The 24,383-nt window shown below is 43.7% G+C and overlaps 2 protein-coding genes across 11 annotated transcripts in view; one reads left to right on the top strand and one right to left on the bottom strand.

Moving 5' to 3' along the window:
- The window catches only part of LRRC7 (leucine rich repeat containing 7), a 185,278-nt gene extending 184,716 nt beyond the window's left edge, over nucleotides 1–562 (top strand). For 9 of the 10 annotated variants that reach the window (XM_052666829.1, XM_052666830.1, XM_052666837.1 and 6 more), the window contains one exon: nucleotides 17–562. In XM_052666829.1, coding sequence (XP_052522789.1) covers nucleotides 17–124 — 108 coding nt within the window. In that variant the 3' untranslated portion in view covers nucleotides 125–562. The remainder of the gene's footprint in view (nucleotides 1–16) is intronic. The other variant, XM_052666836.1, reaches the window with a different exon arrangement.
- A 6,852-nt stretch (nucleotides 563–7,414) lies between these two features.
- On the bottom strand, nucleotides 7,415–23,435 carry LRRC40 (leucine rich repeat containing 40). Its single transcript, XM_052666884.1, has 15 exons — nucleotides 23,270–23,435; nucleotides 22,705–22,886; nucleotides 22,071–22,144; nucleotides 21,077–21,206; nucleotides 20,569–20,692; nucleotides 19,607–19,749; nucleotides 18,695–18,867; nucleotides 18,331–18,421; nucleotides 16,771–16,816; nucleotides 14,144–14,252; nucleotides 13,181–13,288; nucleotides 11,488–11,598; nucleotides 10,507–10,584; nucleotides 9,712–9,897; nucleotides 7,415–8,107 (listed from the first exon to the last, which is right to left on the bottom strand). Exons 1-15 carry the CDS (start codon nucleotides 23,418–23,420, stop codon nucleotides 8,002–8,004), a joined length of 1,812 nt encoding a protein of 603 aa, XP_052522844.1. The 5' UTR covers nucleotides 23,421–23,435; the 3' UTR covers nucleotides 7,415–8,001.
- Between the last annotated feature and the right edge of the window lie 948 nt (nucleotides 23,436–24,383).

Here is a 24,383-nt window from a genome sequence, read left to right as displayed (position 1 = left end):
TGTTTCTGCATTGCAGGCAAACGGACACAGTTTTGTACATATGGAACACGAGAAAGCTGTATTACTACTGAAGAGTTTCCAGAACACAGTAGACCTAGTTATTCAACGTGAGCTTACCGTCTAAATATTTTTTTATAAATAGTAAATATGTCTAGCCAGATCTAACGTTCAAACAGATTTATACATAGGAAACCAATTTTTGCCAATTGCTGGACCAATGGCAAACAGTAGTGCCAAATGTATAATACTCTATGTCAGTACCAATCATCTCGACAGAAATACACGACCGACAGATCTCTGGTTCATGTGGCTACGTATCAGTTCTACCCGTCAGCCTCCGGCTGTGCATTGGTGCGTTTTTTTAATCGAGTTTCTTCTTAAGGTCAATTTCATATGATTTCAAAACACAGAAGCACATACCAGTTCGTTAGGAATTCTGCTGTCCATCAGAAACACTGCCTCAAAGTTGTATATGCCTTTATAAAGATGAAATATATTAACCTGTACTTCCCATGAGATATTTCTATCATGTCACATACGAAAATATAGAGAAAAGATATTTTCATAAACACCTCAAAGAAAGTATATATTAAATTAAATTTAATAACGTTCATTTATTTTCAATGCAAAGATATTATATGCCTTATGAAAATACCTGTACATATGCAGTGTGTATAGCCTGCTCCGTACTAACGAGTGAAACTGTCGCTGCACAGGGTGAGCTCTGCACAGCCCGCGTAGTGCCGCCAACGGCAGGAGGTGGGCGCCCGTCCTCCTGGTGGGCGCTTTCAGTTGCTGCATGTGAACGCACCACGAGGACGAGCAGTGAGTGCAGGCAGCTCCGCTTCCTAGCGGGAGGAGTTTGCGATGGGCGGCAGTCAAACTTCTTTTGTTGCTGCTAACTTCATTATTCTATCTTTTCCATTTGAAGTGACGGCCCCTCACCTGTGTTGCCCATTTCCCCTGTGTTGCGGTGTTCTGTCTTTTTGCTCTGGCCCGGGCTCGCTGTGTCCATGACCAGTATGGCTTCAGCCTTTACAGAACCCTTTATTTGAACGATAGTCTCTCAAACGAATGGGGATTGACTCAGCATACCTGAGAAATCGTGGAAGAGTGGCGCTGACAGAGCATGGGGAGCTTTCCCACCGAAGTACCGAATCTGAAAACCCTTAAGGTAAAAATCCTCGCGCTGTTTTCAACAGAGACAGCACCAAATTCTGCCAAACTGCTGCTGCCTCAGTAATTCAGGGGTACGCCGTGCTGACAGCAAGGAGGTGAAACACAAGGAACGCTCCCACGAGGTGCTGCCACTTGTGCTGCTGCCCACAGTCTGGTGCTGGGCTGCAGGCAGAGCCAGGAGCTGCTCACAGGGTGCTGCCCACAGGCATCTCCTGACTGCTAACCCTCAAACCTTCCGTCTCTTCCCCTCAAGCACACGCTGACTGAAGTGATTAAGACTTTCAGTTAAACTGACACGATGTCAAGAGGTAGTGGTGCCCCTTCTGTGTGCTCTGTGCATGGGCCAGGTGCCTGCCACAGAGAAGCACCCCACAAATAGGTAAGAGTAGGAACGGCCCCCTGGGTGTCACGAAGCACCAGGCCTTTAATTGTTTGCACTCTTCCTTATCATTTTAGGCTGCTGGGAAGCACTGGAGGGGCTTGGGAGTGTGAGGCTTTTATGTCGGCATGTAAATTCTATATTCCATGGTTGTTTGCATCTTTCCTTTTCTCTTCAAACAACAAGAGTTATTGAGTTTATTAGTACAAATAATAACGAACCATAATTTCCTAACTGACATAATACTAACTTTTCCTTTACCCGTGCAAGTGCTCTTAGTGGAAGAGCTCCTGTGACCCCTGGGTGGCACCACGCTCCCAGATCCGCTTGATATTACAAGCTGAAGCTGATCCAGGCTGGGGTTGTTTCCCTCTTTTCAGTTTTCCATTTCTGCCACACAGCTGTAATTTCAAAACAAAAACCACACAGGCTCTGCAGAACCCATTTGAAGCTCCCCCCTGAGTTGGCACATCAGAGGCCAACGTCCCCACTTTAAGTCCTTTGCCCTTCAAGAGAAAATATCAAGTTTTACTCATCATCATGTTCAGAAAATTGTACCTTTGTAGTCTGTAGCTACGCTGAATGGAAATCAGGTATGTTAATAGGTACTTATGCACCTAAGGCCTCTTTGGAGCTACTTTTTTCACGCAGAAAAATCACTGTCATGGATGTGGGCACACAGTGTGCAGAGCACACGTGTACAGCCGCAGCTGTGCAGCCCACAGGCATCTTATGGCAGCCCCATGCTCAGAGCTTCCCTGTCATTTCTGCTTCCAGTAGGTAAGTGGAGTGCATTACTTCTGCAATTCTGCATCCTACTGTAACACTGTGCAGCGCGGGCGTGCAGAACGCACAGCACACATCCCTCCTTCCCTCAGCACTTCAGCACACAGCAGCTGCAATGCACAGAGTGCTTTGATAGCATCCAAATGTAGCAGGGAGTTGCAGAGCTAAGGAGGCCCATTGCCAAGGCAGTGGAGACAGGTGAGGATGGCTGAACTCTGACTTCAGAGTTGCGTGGCTGCGTGCTTGTTAATGCTACGTTGTTTGCTTTGGTGGGTTTCTGCACGCTGAGTTTATGAGACTAAAGCACAGTGGCAGCATAAATCGAGGCTGTGTGCACAACTGTATGTCAAGATTGCTGAGAGCTTTCATCAGTGGATTGTAATGAAAAGGAAATTACAATAAAATTGAAGAAAAACCTCAGCCACAACTCCCCGACTCCAGGAGGGATCTGGGACGAGTTTGGCCTCCCAGCTGAAACGTGCAATAGGTAAGCTGTAATAGCAGCCACCACTGTCCAAATGCCCCCAGCAGTTTCTTCTTAGCATTGTTTTTATTCAAAGTGATAGAAGTGGTGTTTAGATAGGAGCAACTCGTCTTCAGTGGGACTGCTCAGGGTTTCCACATTAATCCACTCAAACAACCTGCAGCTTTTTCTTTCCCAGAACCTCACGTTGCACCATTGTGCACGGCCAGGTTTGCAAGCAGGGTACCCAGCTACATGCAGGCTTTGCACATGAAAAGCCCATAAGTATAAATACAGCTCTACAGCAAGTCTGGTGGGTAGAGGACAGCTTGCCCAGAGGTGAGCTCCATGTGTGGGTTCACTTGCGTGTGTGTGAGAGAATTCTGACAAGGCAAGTGCAGGCTCAGAGCTGCAGATGGTTTCCTTTCTTTGGGCTGCACAGCACTCCTGGGCACACCATATGTTCTCCCTTGTCAACAATACAGGCACTCAATGCCCTGTTTTTTAAGCTCCTAGTGGAAGCATTAATCTCAGTGGAACTGTGCTGGGTTCTTTTTTACATTTTTCTTGCAATAAACAACAAATGATCCTCAGGGAAGGGCTGGATTACGGAAGGAAATCTGCACTGGGGTTCTCTTACCCTCATTTTGCAGCTAGTCTTAAGGAACTCATGGTCAGTACTGGGGCTGATGGCCCTGTGCTGCCGGTGGCTCCTGATAGGGCCAGATGTGTCCAAATCCCAGGGCCCAGCTGTTCTGCAGCCCTGTTGCCAGTTGGCTATTAAGACAAAAACAAAAAAAAAAGGAAAAATTAAAGAAAAGAAAGCTGCTCACAAAATGCTTTTCTTATTTTGAGAAACATTTCTAAGAAAAGATCACAGGAAGCCCGTGGGGCCTTCTGGTCCTAACAATTTGGTCACTGAGCGTTGTGTTGATCAGCTTTGATATTTACAAGCCAGTTGTTCTAAATAGCAGAATTCAGATCTGTTGTGATGCTTTGCAGAGCTAAGAGCAGGGTGAGAGCAGAGCCCTCAGGCTGCATGCCAGGCATCCATGGGGCCACAGACACGTTTCCAGGCATTTATTCATTGGGAACGTTCTGCCTGAAAGGCTACTGATGCTGATACAAGGGGCCTTTTTCTGAACATGAATGAAAAGACCTTTGAAACATAGCTCTAACAGCCATATATTTTTAGCTGATAGATGAATAGCTAGAAGTTAAATCACCAGTGCTGTAGAACACCACTGATTTCCATGACCTGGAGGTTCAATTAAAAATTACAGGACAAAGTGTTCACGAAATTGGTTTGCTGTTGTTAGTAAGCACTTTGAATGTAAAGACTCTCCCATGGTGAATCCTCTCTTGCTTGTAATATAGCATTTGATTACCTTATGCAATGGGAAGTCTGCATATTTATAAATATGTGTATATATGTATATATCTGATAGAGATATATGCAACAGGAAATGCAAAGACAACCCTAAATGACAAACCTTTGGACCTGTTCACATGCAGGGTCTGGTCTCCAGCAAGGACGCAGGCACTGGTGCTGGGCCCAGGGTGGCACAGGGGCTGTTCCTGAGGAGCCAGCCAGCAGCAGGCCATGGGCTGGAGGCTGTGCACTGCCTTGGGTGGGAGTTCAGCACACGGGGATCCGGGTTCCCTTGTCCTACACAGCCAGGCAAGCCACATCAAACAGAAATAGAATAGAACACTAAGACCAATTTGCCCAAATCATAAACACAGGAGGTCATAACACTCAGCGGGGTCACTACCTACCTTACCAGATTTTGCATTTAGAATTCCAATGAAGAACAAACCCTTAGCTACAGCCTGAGCCCCTTACCCACGAGCTGTGGTACCATGCTCTCCATCCTGCCTCAGCCTCCCAGCTCTTCTGCCTTCAGAATTTTCATTTAATTAGTGCACAAAGATTTACAATGTTATTTTCGGCTAATCAGATTTAAGGACTTATTTCATTTGTTAGTCTTGCTAGTATGAGTGGAATACAAAGTAACGATACAACTTTCAGGCCAGTAGTTTGGATAGGATATGAATTAACTGGTGGTTTGATTTTGTTTTGAACAAGTTTGGTTTGGGTATGCTGGAGCAGTAGCTCTGGCCACGTGTGCAGTGCAGCACAGCAGTGACAGCAGAGGCCAGGCAAGGAGATCCGTGCTCCTCGGGGGGGGAGGAGCTGGGGGCAGCCAATGTGAATCTTCTCTGTAAAAGCCAATTTCTACAGACACCATTTGTTTCTCCTAGAACTTCAGTAGTTTCTCTTAGGGAAAAAAAAAAGCCCTTGCAAATCCTCCTAGGGGACAATTCACACAAATGTGCTACAAGTGAATGACATCACTGCATTGCAGCCAGAATTTACACGGCCCTTGTAAGGCTTCTCCTACAGCAGCACCAACCGAGCCACAGCCCTGCAGCACAAGAGGCTTCATCTTTGTCAATTGGGGCCTTCTTTGTCTCTTTGCTAGCATATGTGGCTTCACCCTGAAACCCTGCTCAGAACAAACACTTATCGGTTAAGTTTTCTACTTGTGAGTACTGTATCCAGTTCAAAACCAACAGCTTACTTTATTAAAAATTTTACCATTTTATAAGAGACATGTTTAATTATGATGGAGATGGCTGTATTGTAATTAATATTTTGAGATAATTGTGATTTTGAGCTTAAATTATATACAGAAAATGGTCATTTTTGTATGTGTTAAAAGATTGCTATATTACAAATGACTAACTGTACTTTTCAGTTTAATTACAGTATTAATGTAAATAAAGCTGAATGAAGAAATATTTACTACTTTATTAACATAGATTGTGAATGTACTTAATGTTTTTTGCAGTATAAAGACTTACTGAACTTGAAAGCTGCTTCATTTTATGTGCAAAAAGGTACTTCAAAATTATATTTTAAATCTATTGATTCAGTGCAATCAATTATATTGTCAGTTAATTTGCACACGCAGGTTGTATCCTTCCAGTTTTCTTTCATGTATGACACTTACCCGTAAGGTGCATATTGTGTTTAGAATGCATTTTGCAGATGCTTCTGTACATAAAACAAATACAGGGACTAAAACAATGCTGTGCAGTGTATAGCAGAGCCATTTTTCGGCTTTGGTGTACCCAACTTTTTCAGTATTTAAAGAAGTGTTTTGAATAACATTAAAAAAAAGTCTCTTTATTGTATAAATAATAAAAATGTCACCTTATTGTAATTAACTTTTGTCATCTTTTACTATTGGAAAGGACCCGAGCTTTCCAAATCACTGTTCTGTAAGCGATGGGAAACGAGACGGCTGTTACCTCTGCATCTCTGTAAGTGCTCCAGAGCTCCCCTCCACCTCTAGCCTCAGTGATGTTCACTACAGCTTCAGCTGGAGCTGCCAGCAAACGCAGTAGTGTTTCAGGGCTGTGTCAGGGAAAGAGGCCCTTTAACTGCAGGATACATCAGAGAAAGACCTGAAAAGCGAGTGACCGCACTTGTCTGTACATCTCTGCTGCTGGGACACCACACGGCCACGGAGCGACTGCGTGTGGATGAGGAGCAGCCCAGCACGTGCTGCTGTTTGTGGACTTCGACAGCTGCCTCACACAGCAGAAGGAGCCAAACCGAGGCTCACGGGACTGACAGCAGCAGCAGCTCAGCCATCCGTGTCAGCACAGAACAGCTCTCGCTTTGTTCAGCTCAAGAACGACTTGGGCCACACTCACCTTTCTGCACAAATACGCTGCCGTGCATTTTAGCAGAAAGGCCACTCTCCCATTCCCTTCCCTCTGCCCCTCCTGGCACCAGTCGCTCTCTCACCCTACATACCACCACCGGGTCCCCCCAGACGCTTCTTTTCTAGCAGGTCACAGCCCTGTGCTGCTGTGTGAGGTGCACCAGACGCCGTCGCTTTTGCTGAAAGGTGCTCGCTAAGCTTGAAGACCCTGAGGATAAGGAAGAGTGGTTTTATGTTAATTCTGGTCACACACAAAACCAGTGGTGTTCAACTCTAAGCCATATTACACTTCTCTGCGTTACAGCAAGAACAGGCAGAGGAAATGAAAATGCTATCATTCCATACGTTTTACTTGATGAAAAACACACAGCACACCTATTTTGTGTCAGCTTGCTTTCATACACGGAATGGAAGAATGAGGTACAGTTCTGTTCCTAGATGCAAAGATGTCTGTTAGTTTAATGCTTTTTTTTTTTCTAAATTTCATTTCCGATTGCAAAGTGAAGGGTTTGCAATTAGTTCTCATTCACAGAGACCCCACCTGCAGCACCTACACAGTACCCACACAACAAAAGCACTCGGTGCAGTGTAAAAGAAGCCAACAAACAAAAAAATCTTAGCAGTGGAAATCCATGTGGTATCTGCTTCCATTCCATGTCCATAGGCCTGTGAGAAGCAACGAATCATAGTCACAGAGTAACATCAAGTAACTCTTCCTTTCATATTGTTAATGTCCACCCTGCGTTACTCTTTTAATTGAGATCATTTTCATGATGTTGAAGTGCATTTAAATAAAAAAGCTGAATGTCTGTATTGTTACTGGCTAAAAAACTTCAATGACAGCACAAAGATTTAGAAACAAAACATCTATCCAACAGCAAACATTTATTGTTTCAGTGCAGCCACCAACACCAGCCACGTTCTGCTCACGTTCACGCAGGACATGCACACAGTCTGCAGAACATTGCACACCGTATTCATCATGCTTAAAGGTTCGGGCATTTTCCAGGTACAGACCAGCAACCAGTGGTTTGAGGCAGCGGTGAAGAGAGATCAAACACCCTGCAGAAGATTGTAAAACAGGCATACAAGAATCAAAAAGCTTATTTCCCCCGTTTGTTCAATTACTTTGGTGATTACAATCCTTTAAAAAAAAATGGCTTAACTGTAGAAAAACACTGTCTCTATTACCAAACACAGCTTTCAGCTGCATTCTTTCGTACAAAAAGTGTAAACATAGATTGTGGTGTTTCGAAATGCACTCCTGAGACATGCAGCCTTGAGTGGGAAATATTTTGTTGCTGAATCATTTCTTAACGTGCAAACTAAGGATAGTATTATGAGTGCTTTATGGCCCAGGCCAGACCAACAGCTTACAAACAACGAGGAAGGGATGCAATGCATCAGACAGGCTGATACTCCGCTTTCCATTCAGAAGCGTACAGGGAAACAGCCCATCAAGTAGGGATCCTGCTTCTCAGGTACTCCAGCACTGCAGCCGTTCCTTTTGCCAGAATGGCTGCCCGGGGAGTGCGGAATGGATTTCCTTCTAAAAGAAGTGTCCTGGAAAGACAGAGATGTGCAGTTATTTGTACACAGGCTTTTCCCTCTTGCAGCACATTCACACACTGCATACAGGGGTAAGAATCTTGTGAAATTCTTAAGTCCTCTTTTGTTCTTCCAGAACAATTTTAATTACCTTAATTCATGCTAACGTACCTTCTTTAGAGACAGCTGAATTCTAATTTATGCTAATTGACTATTGGTGGCACACATCCCCCCCTCTTCTTAAGCAAGTCTTTGCCGAAATACAGAGTGAGAAAAAGAGCTGCTGAAATACATGAATTGCACAGTAAGAGTGAAGAACAGTTAGACTGCAGCCTCTACGTTCTAGCTTGGCTGCTAGCTCACTCTGCACTCCAAATTGCTGTGGAGGCTTTTTGCCTGTGTGTGTTCAGGGGGGGCTGTTTTATTCTGCATATTTAAAGACCAGCAAGAAAATATACTTTACAGGGGAAAACCACACTACCACATGATTTGTTATTTCTGACATGACAGAACTAGTTAAGCTTAGCTGTCTTTGAGGTATGTCACGTAAGAATACTCACAGCCATGGCTCTTTAACAAGCATAACTATTTGCTCTTTTATAGCAGCTGTACACAGGTAAGGAGCCAAACATACTTACTGGCACCCAGGGCTGTGGCTCACCCAGCTGGCCAGCAGGTTCTGCAGTGTGTAATACACACAGCCACCAGAATTGTCCTCGGCTTTAACATTAAACTACACCAACACAACCTGCCCATTTCATTCTGCATGCTTCTTTTAGAAATCCTAGCATTTTCCTTCATTCTTCTGCTTTCTCATCCATAGCCAGTAAGCAGTGAACGTACAGAGCTGATGTTCCTACCTGGAGAGCCGAGTGGTCAAAGCTGCAGAGAACTCAGCAATTAGCACTAGGTGTTTGGTATATTCTCCAAATGCAGACTGTCACAAGATATTACATAGTGTGCATCAAGTTCTGCTAATAAATATGCCTGAATTTATGTTATATTTCAAGATCCCTGATGACTTTTCGTGTCTTCATTAATGAAAGCAATCTCCTCCTCAAATATTACCACTTCTGTTCTTTATTTTCTGCTGGGCCTTAAAATGGACACTTTAAGGGTAAAATCTGAAATAATTTTAGTGACTGAAGTTGCTAACCTTCTAGCAAATCAGTTATGGCAGAGAGCAGAAAAATGCCCACAGGAGGGGCGGTCCTAATGCCAAGACAGCTCTTACTGCAAAGAGCAACCAGCCATCTAAGGAGCGAGCCAGGAACACATAACTTTCAGAAAATACAGAACTAAAGCTGGACTCTACCAAATGTTGATCCTTACAGTTGAATTCCATTTTCAGAAACACTGAAACAAATTTCTGGGCATCTGGTTTTCCAGGTACGTTTCCGTATTACTCTGTCATTTTAGTTTTAAATCCTGAAACAACTCCTCCAATTTTCTACAGTCCTGAGAAACGATGGAAGGATCTGCACTGTTTTACAGATGGTAAGAGAGACCATTTTGTGCACTTCCAAGAAAATCACTGCCTTACCCTCTGACAAAACACGCCTTGAAGAAACCAGGCAGAATATGTTTTTACATAACAAGTCCTCACTTAAAATACACACCTCAGAGTTTCACAGTTCCCAAGTTCTGGTGGCACCTGGAGAAGGTCATTATTCTGGAGGTCCAGCGTCCCGAGCTGCTCCATCTTCTTCAGCTGCAGAGGGTCTACAGCCCCCACCTGGTTGTTACTGAGCAGGATGGTCTCCAGTGTGGGGATGCGGTAAAGGACACTGGGAAACACTTTAAATCTTCAGAAGGAAGAGAGAAAAGTCAGCAATAGGGCGATCGATAAACCTTTAAAATGGGACAGTGCTTCAGCACTGTTTATGGAAGTAAATATTTACATGTGCTGCTGTTTAACCTGATTATTTTGCACAAAGCCAAAAAGCTGGGTGGAATCTGCACCTTGACAGCTCAGCACCTGCAACAGAACTGCAGCCAAGACCACCCATTTTACAGCTGTGAATGACAGCTCGTGTCACACAGAAAGTGACTGCAGTGCGAAGAAGAGAGCAGTGTGAGTAACTGCAGGACTGCTCAGGGACACCACTGCCCTGCTGCTTTTCCCATCGTCTGGAACTGATGTGTTATGGGTGCAACAGGGCGCTCCTGCTGCCATCCACTTCTGTTACACTGCTCACAGGTCTGTTTAATCCTTTTTAAACCAGCTTCTACTGTCTCTCTCCAAAACGTGTGACAGAAAACTCCAAAAATATACCACCACTGTGTAAAGATGCACATTCCCTTCAACTGTTCTAAGCTCACAGCTAGCTGAAGCCCTTTCGCATTTTACCTCACATTAAAATGACATAAAATTCTTTTTACTGTTATTTAAAAAAACTGGAATAGCTGCTCACCTATTAAAGGATAGATTTATTACTTGTAGTCTCGTCAGTGCCTCCATTTCTTCAGGTAAAGACGTCAAAACATTATTTCTGTGTATCAAATTAAGACAAAGAATAATGACCAACTTCTAAGAAGTTTTAGTTACGAGTTCACAGAAAAAGAACACCCAGGTTTAGTGGTGCTAACAAGTTCTTTCAGACCACTCATTTACTTCATAAATGGATCAAGATGGCAAACCAAGTTTGTACTCCCATGTTTACCAGTAAGGAAACATAAAGCCTGTTCTCTAAGGATTCCCAAACACTTCTAAGCACCAAACAATTCCAGAAACATGCTTGGCAGTTCAGCTACTTGGGTCCCAGAGGGAAGTTCAGGAAATATCCCACGTTGGTGCCAAGGTCAATTGCTGAGATAACTCCACACCTCTTGAAAATTCATTGAGTCTGAAATCCATTGGCTCCAACAAACTCATTTATGGCCACTGTTACTGCAGCACTTTCCACAACAGGAAGCCATTCAGAAGCTTCTTACATAGAAAGAAGGTGGGTTTGTAAGGACAAATGAGGCACCCCTTGAGTGCTACATAAAGAGTCATTACAGGAAAATCATTCATTGAAAGATGCTCCAGCTCCAGGTAGAATACCAGAGTTGATACCTTCACTGTAACTCTTCCCAGATGTATTCCCAGAATTGCTTTCTGTTTTGTTTCTAAATATCCTTTTAACATCTCTGAGAAGTTTTTAATGACTGACACAAGACCTTTCACCACAGCAAGCCTTAGAGCTTGCCCTCTTTTTTGTGTGTTTCTCTTTAACCCATGACTAAATTGAGGCCACTTGCTATTTCAGATCTGCCGGTCATTCAGCTGGCAGGGAGCCCTTTTGGGAAATGAAACATTATTTCAGTACTGCTATTCCACTGCAACAGATGGCTGGTTTAAAGAGGCATGAAAACGAGTCACTGGGAAAGGAAGTCCAACACTCATCACTAACCTGATATCCAAATGTGTCAATTTATGAAGCGTGCACAGCTCCAAGGAAACAGAAGAGATTTTATTGAAGCCAAAGCTGACATCACAAACTGAGTCTTTCAGCTCCACGATCCTGAAACCCAACATGAATATACTTTTACTACGGAAGCCCAGGTTTGCATTCCAAGTTACTAAAAAATCTGTTTTATTCTAGAAGTCTACAGATCAAGGAACCTCCTACTGCTCTTGGCATTCAGAGGCCATTTTGAGAGTGGAAACTTCACCTGTGAAAACTGCCTGTCCTGGAGTCTTGCACTTGATGTAAAAACAGCTCAGAATCACTTTACTCGTAGAAGGGTAAATTTCCTCTCATAGATTAGGAGAGTAAGTTTTGCTACAAAGACCTACTTTCTTAAATGCAGTTAAGAAAGATTTCAGAAATTATGGCACGAATGACCATCACTGCCACCTCCTGTGAATGTCTCAACAAAAACACTATCCATCTTCTTCATGCAGTCGAACAGAAAGAGACTGCTCCTTTTGTACCATCTTTTGTTTCTGTTCCACACTCCTGCTATTACAAATTGCAGGAAACACAGCCCTCACTGCATCCTGTGAAAGGAATACTGTATCAAGATGCTTTGATGTAAAGTATTTAAAAGCTCAAAAAGTTAGTTGCTGAATCTCTGTAAAAGAACCTCTGTTGTAACACTAGAAGCAAAAGGCACTCAAACAAACTAAATATCCACCTCTCCCATCTGGACTATTACTGCACTCCTTGGCACCCAGCAGCACACCATACCTACACCTTCCTCCCTGCTGTGCAGAGGAGCCTCTAACAGAACAAACAAGCATGGAAGGCCCAACATTCCTTCACTAAACTGTACCAACAAGAGACTTTCTTCTATGAGACAGCACCTCGCCAAGTTCTACGTGCTAAAGGCTAATTGTTCAGCACGTTTGTGTCCCAGAATTAAAATGTCACCCCCACAAATACAGTGGCATTTTTAAAAATGAGTGCTCATGATGCTCTTAGGTTACTGAATGCAGTGAGCCTCCTCCCTGCACAGCACCAGCATTTGTTACCTTTGCTGTCAACAGAAAGCTCTTCCTTGAGATAAAGCAACAAGTGCAAAAATGTCCAGTGCTATGTGATGGGACAATGCCTATCAAGCAAAAGAGCATGGAAATTGTTCAGGCTTCCTTAAAAAAAAAAAAGAAAAGAAAAGCTATCTGAAGAAAGTGACTCCTAGAAGGACCTCTTCTCTAGCACAATGCTATCATCTCATAGTTTACACATGTATTATCTTCAAACAAGAGGACCACTTTGGAGAGAAAACAATACTAGACTGCAGTTAAATACACCACTTGATTATGATGAGAAGTCACACTGCAGTCTGCCCTTACTCATTTAGATAATGCTTAATAGTGCAGTACAAACAACAATGTACAATGAAAGCACTGCTGCATATAGCCAAGCCTCACTGTACCGAGATCCTCATGCAGAGGAATGGACCCTCCTGTGTGTCACTCACACTAGAAATGCCAGCATTATTCAGCATCCCTGCTATGTCCTCTGTGCGTGTTTGCAGACATACAGAAGAAAAGTGTAAACATCCTCAACTGGGAAAACAAACTTACTAAAACCAACACAAGATGCTGAGGAACAAAACAGAAAAAGAGCAGCATGTAAAGAATGATCTCTACAGAAGTACCTTGGAGGAATGGCAGTCAGCTGATTCTTGCTGAAGTTGACACTGGTGACAGGATTGCTTCCGACCGCGTTGAACACGTCATCAGGGATCACAGCCACCTGCTTCTCACTGCACAGCGAAAAGCACTGAGCTCAGCAACAAGTTAATCATCTCTTATTTACTAACAGGACATCTTTGAGGAAATGATGAGCAGCAGAATAGATACATATGTATCTACAAACAGTCCTCACAGGACTGTTAATGAGAAAGCTGATCACTGCCCCACGTCACCGAGGCAGTAACATCATTCCACCCTGACAACTCATCTGCTACCTGGCTTAAGAGCATTCATTAAGAGCTGAATTAGGTCACTGCCTCAGCACATATGCTGTATCTTGGGTCAGGCATGCAGCAGACAGGTGTTCAACAGGTTTCCTCCTCAGTTCAGAAAACATTCCCCCACAGTGATGTGCAGCTCATGTAAGCACTGGATTTCGACCTTCGGAACGTTTACAGCGACTAAAGCCATCCCAACCCTTTCACTGCAGTCATGTCCTTTCTGCATCCCAGCTCTTTGCAGGACTTGCATTTTATCTGGCAGTTCTCAGCAAGTGTGGTTTTCTCACCCTTTCCTAACCTAAGAAGTTAAACTGTCAGTTAATATAAGAACAAACTGATAATGTACCTCCTGTGGGATGTTTTGAGACTTACTGTTACTAAGGAAATGTAAAAAAAAAAGCACCTGAAAGGATTAAGGATTTCAGTGAATTAAAAGGAATGGCACCATGAAAAGTTGTATTGAAAAAAAGAGATGAGCTGTAATTCAAATCTGCCTACTCCTGAACACCCAGAATTTGAAATGCAAAATGCCTAAGTACATCAGAATCTGCAGACAGTCTGGTATCTATCGTTAAGCTAATACAAAAAAAACACAGGAAAGCTTTATTCCAGCCTTTGAAACAGGCAAGATTTCAAACCACATACCTAAATTCCAGTAATTTGAGGGTAGTTATGGCATGCATGTTAATCCTGGACTCGCTTGGGAGAGTCATGGCTGTCACAGGAGGCTCCTCGCTGGGGCTGGTTGTGTCATCTGGAAGGAACACGTAGCAGTCACACAACTGCAGCCTGCAGTCAGACGTGCCCTGAACAGCCTAGGAGGAGAGCTATAGTGTCCCTCGTTACCTGTGCTTGCTCGTTTTGACTCTTCCTGCCTTCTACATTGATTGCGTATAATCAGATTAATATTATGTCAAGGTCTTTCTAGCAAGGGGCTTTTGTAGTTCAGTTTCCAGATTTGGGTTGTTTGTGGGCTGGTTCTTTTTTGTTTGTTTGTTTATGGAGGCAGAGGGAAGAGCTGACTTGGATTGTGAAAAAAATAGGTCACACACCAACACAGCTGTCGTGCTGGCTGTTACGTCAGGCAGTCACCTCAAGGGGCAGGGAGCTAGAGACAGCGATGGACAAGAAGTGATCCACGTCAACTTTTCTATTCAACTACTTCCAGAACAGCTAAGCTGACCACAACTATAGTTAAATCATTAACATTTATAAAACCCTTCATAATGCCCCCCTCCACAGAGCTCCTTCTGATTACTCCCTCCAATGCACATGGAAAACTCGGCGGCTGCTCTGAAGAGCTCAGACATGAAAAACCTTGTTGTGCACAGCCAGGCTGTGGCACTGTCCCCTAGGAGCTCATGGGCACTTCAGAATGGTGAATCACAGAATCACAGAATTGCAAGGTTGGAAACGACCTGCAAGATCATCCAGTCCAACCACCCTCCCATTCCTATTAGTACCACAAGCTACTAAACCACATCTCGTAGCTCCTCATCCAGGCACCTCTTGAACATTGCCAGGGATGGCGACTCCACCACCTCCCTGGGTGAAGCTTAGCTAGAAGCCCAAACATATGATAAATCCAACTGCCACTAAAAGAAGAATGCTACAAGAAATTCAGCATCATTCATGAACTAAAGCCTACCGACTTGCCCCCATGCCCAACTAGGAATTCTTTCATTAAGGTCAACAAGGTTAGTGGCACTTGTTCAACTTCAGCCTCTGCACACGTAGGTCTGTTGCTGCTCCTGGTTCAGCTCCCCTTAAATGCTCAAAAAGGCACAATAAAACCACAAACACTAAGAGCCATGCAAGACCTTAGCTTGTTTTGTCACCCCCAAATATAAAACCTGTAACAGGTCAGCAGATGAGCACTAAAGCATGTGCTCAAGCACCCAACTCATTTTTGCAAAGTTAATAATACGTCAGATTTGCATGGGCACTTCAGAGCAATTTTACACACTGCAGTAATCCAATTAATGCTGCCATCCTCTGGCAGATGGAGAGAAAGCCCACTCACAAGTCACACATACCATTCTCAACTCAATTTTCCTACATGTATCATCAAGACCTCCAAATTAAAAGGTTAAGCATTTTTTTGCATTTAAGTGCAGCATAATTAGTTCCATGCCATATATTTAACATGCCCAGTGAACTCAGTCATCTTTCCTATTTCATGTCTTAAAATCTAAAAAAAAGAAAGATTTCTAAAGGTAAAAGAAAATCCTGTTTTGAAAAGATTTGCTCTCCTCCACCTGCAAGTTGCTTAGACTTTGACAGCCAGTTTCTTATATAACCAAAAAATGGTGTCATCTGCAATACTTCAGAAAATATGGAATGAAGTGAAAAACAACAAAAGAGAAACAAACACAAAAAAAAACCCACCCCAAACCACAGAAAATTAACCGAGTAACAAATGATCTCACTGAATGAGAGGACCAAGGAATGGTCTGGAAAGCTGCACACCGGCAACCTTTGAACCCTTTTAGTAAAACGGATCCAGAAGTCCTGCATCACTTCCAGAAACTGATATCACCAGCTAGCTGCTTTTTAAATCTCAGAACCCAAAAGGGGATTCTGCAGAGATGTGCAGCAGTTTGGTTCAGAGAATCAATCTTGAGATATTTCATCTGAATTTGTGCTTTGTGACTTCTTAATTATTTCCAGAGGGAATGGTGGGGTCAAGGCTTGTATCACTGAGGGACGAACGGGCCGGGATTTGAATTCTGTTTAAAAGAACCTCTTACTTTCTCCCCCAGGATTTTTTATAGTCAGCTACATGGTGGAGTTTGTGGCACCACCGTGGCCCTGAGGCTGCCTTTCTCATGCTTAATTGCTGGGAACCGCAGGATTGTGCTGCCCATACTACAACATGAATGAGTGACACGTATTAGCTTTGCAAAATCACCTACACTTCTACCCTGTGACAAAGCCAGCAGGCAGACAGCAAGCTGAAAATGAAGAATCCGTTGTGGAAATTTCCCATGATGTCCAAAGGAAAAACAAACAAACAGACAAGAAACAACTTGAATTCTTCATTCAAAACACATAAAGGGACCAGGGAAAAACACTTAGTGTTGCTTTTCTAAGTGATGACACTCCATAAAGAATGTTGCATTATTCAATAGAGTAAGAAAAAGAACAGCAGAGAAATACAGAGCAAACCATTGAGTAAAGAAACTTATTGCAGGGTAATTGCAGGAAACTGGCAGCACTTTTAATTTCTTAGAGAGATTCTCTGTAAGATGCAACTCAATAAAACAACATACCTTGGATTCTGCTTCTCAGGTATTTCAGAAGTTCCTGGGTGCCTTTCTTTAAAAAAAAAAAAACAGCAAAGAAAGAGCAGAAGGTCAATAAGCATTTACCAGCCAGCATTTACACCGCTGTTCTGACAATGAAGACCAACGATTTTGGTCACATAATGGAGCTCATAGCACAGCTGGTTATAAAAGCTACCCAACAATTCCTGTAGAAAAACTCTATTTGCAACAGCTCATGTCCTTATTTAGAGTTTTGTGTATTTACTCCAGCTGAAAATTCCCAGCCCCACGTTACTACCTTGGGCTCCACGTTCTTAGCTCTTCATCTGAAGTTCTCTGACCAGCTCCAAGAGCAAGGAAGAACCCTTCAAATGAACTCAGCCTTCTCTAAAGAGCTGTAGCATGATTACTCTTGAAGAAGAAATTCACTATTTGACGTGGAAATAGATCTGGATTCTGGATTCTCCTAAAATTTTATTGGCAATCCTCTCACAGCAACTTCTACTGGTCAGACACAGTAACTGCAAGATCTCCAAGTCATTACCCATCATCTCATCCAGCCCGTTTGTTTTAGGACAAAACTAGCACTTCCTTACAACACTGCATGTTTCTCTTTGATGTTTTAGAATAAGAACTGAAGCAGCAAATATGAACTTTTCTCATTCTAGCTGACATTTATACTATATGAAGACTGATCTGAATGCAGAGGGGATGAAGAAAACATGGAGGATGGAAGGGAAGGAACATTCACAGAGAATTTGCATACAATGTTCACTTGACCAGATCACATTTTCTGCCTTATTTCCAACATACATTACTGAATTCCATTTCAGTAGGGGACATTCAATGCTATTTATTTCTAGAGAATATTTTAGAGAATTTGTAAACATTTATTTTATAGCAGTGGCAAAAGAAAGAAGTAATCTATAGCACCAATGAGAAGGGTTTGCTGGGATAGAAATGAGAAAGAATTCTATAGCAGCAGTGGTGCCTGTGAGCCAGCCTCCCTGCTGCCCATGTACTTGTTCCTGATGCGTAATTCCCACCTTCACTTCATAGGTCATCCATAACTAAGCACTGTACATGATACTGTCATTGCTCAAAACACATCTGCCAGCAAATACTCCTTGGAAATTGAATGCAAGGTCTTTAATTCAGGCAAGTAGGAAAGGAGAAAAAAAATCCATGCTCATCTTGGAAAGCCTTCACATCAAATACTTGCCTAGCACTGCAATGAGCTGTGACTTGCAGTAGGATTAGGCAGCAGACAGCTGCTCTATCCTTTCCCCAGATACCTGCTGCTTCATTTGTAATATATATTACAACATCTACAGCAAATCAGGAACAGGTCCTGTGAAGCAATGACTGCTTTATCCCACAGTTCTCATCACGTTACGCATCGCATCAGAGCCCCTGGGAACAGCAACAAAATCACACAAACAGCAGCGATGAAGAAGCTGAAGCTACTTCAGATGGAGGGGCCTTTTATCACGCTGTGCCTGCACCATGTGCAGAACGGATGTCTGCAACATCACCAGCTTTCATGTACTTTCTAAATGGGCTTACTTGCAGAAGGTCTCTTCGAATGGCTCTCAAAGGATTTCCTTCTAATGCGAGGAATTTCAACTGAGAAAGGTTCCCCAGTGTGTAAGGCAATCTGCAAACAGAAACAATCCATTTCAGATAAGAGCTGCTGGCAATTGTCTGAAGAAGACCTGGTATTCTGAAGCTTGGATTCTATCAACAAGATACTCAACACATCACATTTAAGACAGGCACAGCACGACTGCAACACTGACAAAACTAAGAAACGGAGCCTTTGTTTTACAGTCCAGACCTTTTTTAATTACTGAAATAAATCACCCATAGAATCAGCCACCCTCAGATGCCCCAAGGAAGGCCTCATCACAGACGTGCATTTTTTTATTACCTACTGATGTCATTGTTGGCGAGGTCAAGTCGCTCCAACTTCTGGAGCAGAGTGATTTCATCAGGAACCAATTTTATCTTGTTGTCCCGAAGTTCCAACACAGACAGGGAATTCAGGTGCTTCAGGTCTTCTGCATTTAGTATTTCAATCTGATTTTCACCAGCATGTAATTCCTATGGAGACAAAGATCGCTCACAGTTCCAAATGGTTCTTTAAACCCAGAAGAGACATTTGCTGCTGGATGTGCTATACAAATACACAACCTCACATACCAGCAAGAATTGTGCTAGAAAATGCTGGAAAAGCTTGGAACTTTAAGTGCAGAGTTTGGAGTTATGCTGAACTATCTACATATCTATCTATGTATCTACATCCTGTGATGGATTTGGTTATCAATTATATACCTGGGGACATTAACACTCAATTGACCTGATCACATCGCTGTCTGATGAGTAGCACACTTGATATTCTAAGACAGGCAAATTGCAATTATAAACAGAAGGAAAGTTAAGGTCACAACATTTGAAGGCTGTGGCTCTTTTGAATGCACACTTTCTTGGCAGTTACAAGAAAAAACAGGAGTGAACAAAGTAAGTGTAGATTGATTCATAAAATGTTCCCATAAAATGGAGATAAAACGCAGCTGTTGCAGGCAACATCACACTTAATATTTAAGTCATTCTTCTCCTTAAATACTTTTTTTTATTTTCCAAATCTGAATATTTCTGTTTGTCCTCCAAATGCTGTTCAGACAGATCAAGATGGGCAGTAAGACTAAACACACATGGATATGTATTAAAAAGAGTTCTATGCACAGATTTATTAACTTCTGATCACAGCAATTCACAATAACTTGTGTGGGAGCTAAATCACTGCAAAGGCATTTACAGCACCCAGCAATTCAAACCTTGCCTTCAGTAATTTGCACGAAGGAAGTTCTGGCAAGGAACGCAGTTTGTTTTTCCTCAGATACAGCTGCTCCAAAGATGCCATACTGGCCAGTTCACAAGGTACAGTTTCCAGGTAGTTTTTTGTACAATCCAGTTGTCTTAGGCCTACAGAATGACAAAAGAAAATAGAAATAGTTTTCTGCAGAAGTATTGATACCCTATTTTTTTTGTTAAGGTAAGCATAAAAACATATTGTCACATCCAAACTTCAGAAGAAATCAAATTGGTCAGCGTCAGCACTGCTGAAAGCAACATATTTGCTTTTCATTTTTCCCTCACAAGACATTCTGGAATGCCTTCAGTGACACTGCCAAATACTAGCTCTTGTTTGGAGTAAAGGACTGCAGGCAACATGCAGGTTAGGTCTAATGTCATAGGCCACCTCAGAAAGATCTGCAGGTAATTTCTGTAGCACTGACAAAAGCTGGCAGTCTATGACCTGCTCCTACAGATCTGCCACAGCTATTAGAACTCGTTGAAATTGATGTCAGCATCAACACCAGTAAGATTGGTATCACCATCACAAAAGTTAACTCCTATTGCTGACCAGTTCTTGCTGTCCTGTCTTTACCAGTGAATTCAACTAGCTCTTATTTATGCTTTACTTTCCACTCAAAACATGCACTAAACACTCGTCACAGTTCTAAGGCTAATAACTTCACAGCAGAGCAGGAATCCTGACACTTTCCTAACAGTCCTCTGAGCATCTGTCAAGTAATACGAACTACAGGAGGATGTAAGTTTGATACATGGGAGCTGTAGCAGCTTTCTTCTTTTTTTAAATAATTCTAAGCTAGTCCTCTTGAGAATACTTTAAATCCTTCAGAACCTACTTTCATAACCTGGAATATTGTGTAATGTACTTCTGAACATAACTACAGAACTGGCTGCCTGACATTTAACAATCCAAGGAAACTAACTTACTTCTCATTGCACTGATATCTGCAGGCAGGTTTCTGAGTTGATTACAAGCCAGATTGAGTCGCACCAAGTTAATGAGCAAAGCAAAACTTGTTGGAATGTCTGTAAGATGATTGTTGGACAGATCCTGAAGAGTAAAAAAAAAAGAAAAGAGAGAGAAAGAGGTTATAAATAGAGATGTTTAAAATATCCCATGGGTACTGTTGTTGCAAAGTTAATTACTGGCAGAATGTTCAAACTAGATTGCTGACGTCTCCAGGATTTCCCTGGTAGAGATGTGAATGGAAGAGAGAAGTCTCCCATGATGGACAGATCACCAGGAACTTGATTTTTCTTAAAATATCTGGAAAATCCAAATCGAAACCTGGTTGCAAGCACATACACAAAATAGCTGATAAGCTCCATGAATTACTGAATAAGGTTCTCAGACTTTTTCATTTAATTAGCAGTAAAACATAGATAGGTTGATGTTTCTGAACAAATCAGTGTTTTTCAAGAAGTTGCAATTTACCAATTCTTCTAAACTGACGAGCTGCCCAAATCCATCTGGGAGGTGGCTCAGCTCATTGTGCTGAAGAAGAAGGCTCTTCAAATGTGACAACTGCAGCAGCTCTTCTGGGATGCTCTTCAGCTTGTTGTGGCTGGCATTCCAACATGGAAAACAAAGCCAATTAACACTTGTTAAAAAGTTTTGAGAATACAACCACATATAGAATCTTCTGCCACACACCATGCTGCCCCAACTAGGGTTGCATCACGCACACCATTGGAGATGCAAACTCTTCAGACCACAGAGCAAGTAGGAAGCACAGCCAGCATTAGATGCATCTGATGCTCTGCTGTTGGCACAGACCAACTGTTCAGAACAGCTGTGAAACATTTCCACCTCGCAGCCTGCATGTAGGCGTGCTGCACAGGACACCATTGCCCTTAAGAAAATCTCCTTCTTACAATTATTACAGCCCTTTACAGTGGATTAGTTCCCTAAGAGAAAATAAATTTCTTTGTTAAAGAATACTTTTCAACCACATCTGAATCTACAATATTCCAGCTGCATTCAGTGCTTGTTTATGGTGCAGTTCACAGACAAAAAAGAAATGTACTCCCCCCTCATGTACAAACTTACAGAACAATATGAAAGTTACAGCCTGAATGATATCTTCAGCTATTTCCAATGTATATTATTCATGAAAAAAGCATTTTTATTCCTTTAAAACACAACTTCTGTACTGAAGCAAATGAATGCTGATACAGCTTTTGTGTGAGTATTCAAAGCATCAGTATTCAGCTTCCAAATAACACTGTGACTTTTGAGTAATAGTCAAAATTATCTTAACAAACCTCAGACCACCAGTTTTAATCTAAAACATATAATTTTCAATGCATTCATGTTCTCTATTAAAAACAAACAAACAACAGATATTAACTTTTCTGAAAATGAAATTAGTTTTACTAATCTCTCATTCACACCTTGAAAATCAATGCTCTAAGTTTGTGACAAGTACCTGACATCAAGTTTCTGAAGATTTTCTAATTGTCCTAAAGCAGAAGGCAGAGATGTCAGCTGGTTATCATGTACCTGGAAAACAAGTTTTGGAATACTTACTGAGTTGCACTTTGTAGGTTTTCTTCCACCCATTCGGCAACAAACCAAGTTGAACTAATGCTCAAAATTATTCTGTGCATTAGCAACACCTGAGTATGTGCTTCAGTACAATTCAGTCCATTCTCAACACCTGTGTACACTGCTCTGTACCATTCAGTCCACCACCAACACCTGTGTACGTCTGTTCCTCTGCACAGTTACCAACAGCAGCACTTTAACTGCCAATCTTGTAGGTTTCCATTTGAGTGTTCAAATTATTTGATATGAAATCTGCAGAAGCACATTATGCAGCAACAGCTCTTTCAGTGTTCACAATGGGACTCTTGGACCTCTCTGCACAGCATTACCCACTGCCTGTGTGTAAAGCAATGTACCAATGGGAGACAGGGAGCAGCCCCTTGTCCTGAGAATATACTGGTGCTGCTTCTACACATCCACCACTGCAGGAAATGGAAAACAAGGATCTAAAGCTATGTTGTCCCATACCATACAGCGAGACCACGATCTCATTGATACAGGATCCCAATACGTACATCAAGAACAGTGAGCGCGGGCAGCAGCCTGACGTCCTCAGACAGGCACTGCAGCTGGTTGGAGGCCAGGATCAGCTTGGTCAGGTCCGTCTGCTCCCACCAGCGGTCCGCAGCACCGAAGGAGAGGTTCTGGTGGGCTTCCTCGGGGGTGTCCAGGTTGATCCGCCACACGTGCTGGGGCACTGCGAGCCAAAACACAGGGCTCAGCCGGACGCTCCACACAGCGCTCAAACGCCCGTTTTCTCAGACATATACACGGTTTCTCAGAATACACACACACGGCGGCTTTTACAGAGCCGCTTTCCCGAAGCTGGCAGTCCTAAGCGCTCCTAAACAGCGATTACAAGGTAGCGATCGGCCAGCGACAGCAAAAAGAAAGCGGGCAGGGAATATTCATCGCTTTCTTTTTTTTGTTTATCAAAGAAGGCAGGAAGCAGCCGGCCCGCCGAGCGCCCGCAGCCGGGGCACAGAGAGCAGCCCGGCACGTAGGGCAGCCAGACACGGGCTGAGCCCGGCTCCCCGGCTCCCCAGCCCCGCCCGCAGCACGCCGCCTCCACACGCTCACCCTCGCCGAGGCCGCGGCCCGCCAGGTTGAGCTGCCCGCTCTTCCGGGCGGCCCGGATCAGTCCCTGCGGCACGGCGGGGCTCCGCTCGTCCGCCGCCCGCCTGAAGCCGGCGCGAGGATCCCCCGCCCGCGCCCTCCGCGCCGCCGCCATCCCGCAGCGCTGCGCCCGGCCGGCACCGCCCCGCCGCGGGCAGAGCGGGCGGAGCTCCTCGGAGGGGCGGCGGGCTGGCGGCGCTCCGCGTGGGGCACAGCCCGCCCGCTGCCGCCATTTCCCGGCCGGAGCGGCCGCGCCGAAATGGTGTCACGGTGGCGGGTGAGGAGGGTCGAGCCGCGGAGCAAAGCCGGGCTGTGGAAGCTGCGGCTGTGCAGGCTGCAGAGCGGGAGGCTGGGGGACCTCATCGCTCTCTACAACTCCCTGCAAGGAGCGAATCCAGAAAAATCATGAAATCAAAGAGTGATAGAATGGCTTGAGTTGGAAGGGGCCTCAAGGATGATGAAGCTCCAACCCCCTGCCACATGCAGGGCCATCAATCTCCACATTTTACAGCAGCCCAGGCTGCCCAGGGCCCCATCCAACCTGGCCTTGAACACCTCCAGGGATGGACGGGGCATCACAGCCTCTCTGGGCAGCTGTTCCAGCACCTCACCACTCTCACAGCAAAGAACTTCCCCCGACATCCAATCTAAACCTTCCCTCACTGAGCTCAAGAAAAACAATTTAAACATATGCATAAAGGATTCCAAATAAAAAGGCACTTTTACTTAAACTTGCTATTTATTTTTCCTCTTCCCTTTAGCCCAGAGTTTGAAAAAATTCTGCATTCCAGCCCTGGCAGTTAGCTGAGGAGACAGTGCCATCAGTCACGGGAACAGATTGCCTGTGGATGCCCCTTGGAAGCACTGAAGGCCAGGCTGGCTGGGGCTGTGAGCAGCCTGGTTTAGAAGAAGGTGTCCCTGCCTGCAGCAGGGGATTGGAACTGGAGGATCTTAAAGGTCCCTTCCAATCCAAACCATTCTGTGATTCTCTGTGCCCGGTGCTATCAGCAGTGCCTTGAGGGAAGTGAGAATAGCCATGCTTCCTGGCCACAAAGGATGTAACCTTCAGTTCCAAGTT

Source organism: Tympanuchus pallidicinctus, unplaced genomic scaffold (assembly GCF_026119805.1).
Source record: "Tympanuchus pallidicinctus isolate F22 unplaced genomic scaffold, pur_lepc_1.0 scaffold7, whole genome shotgun sequence".
NCBI classification, from domain to species: domain Eukaryota; kingdom Metazoa; phylum Chordata; class Aves; order Galliformes; family Phasianidae; genus Tympanuchus; species Tympanuchus pallidicinctus.
The sequence above is the reverse complement of the archived record's forward strand: the minus strand, read 5'-3'. Positions and strand labels throughout refer to the sequence as shown.

Bases quoted from the DNA above. Each gene is read 5' to 3' on its own strand.
- LRRC40 (XM_052666884.1), bottom strand. From the start codon at position 23,420: ATGGCGGCGGCGCGGAGGGCGCGGGCGGGGGATCCTCGCGCCGGCTTC. The intron at 22,145-22,704 runs GTACGTATTGGG...CTTGTTTTCCAG, and splicing joins CCGCGCTCACTGTTCTTGAT to GTACATGATAACCAGCTGAC. The intron at 19,750-20,568 runs GTAAGTTAGTTT...GTCATTCTGTAG, and splicing joins AGATATCAGTGCAATGAGAA to GCCTAAGACAACTGGATTGT.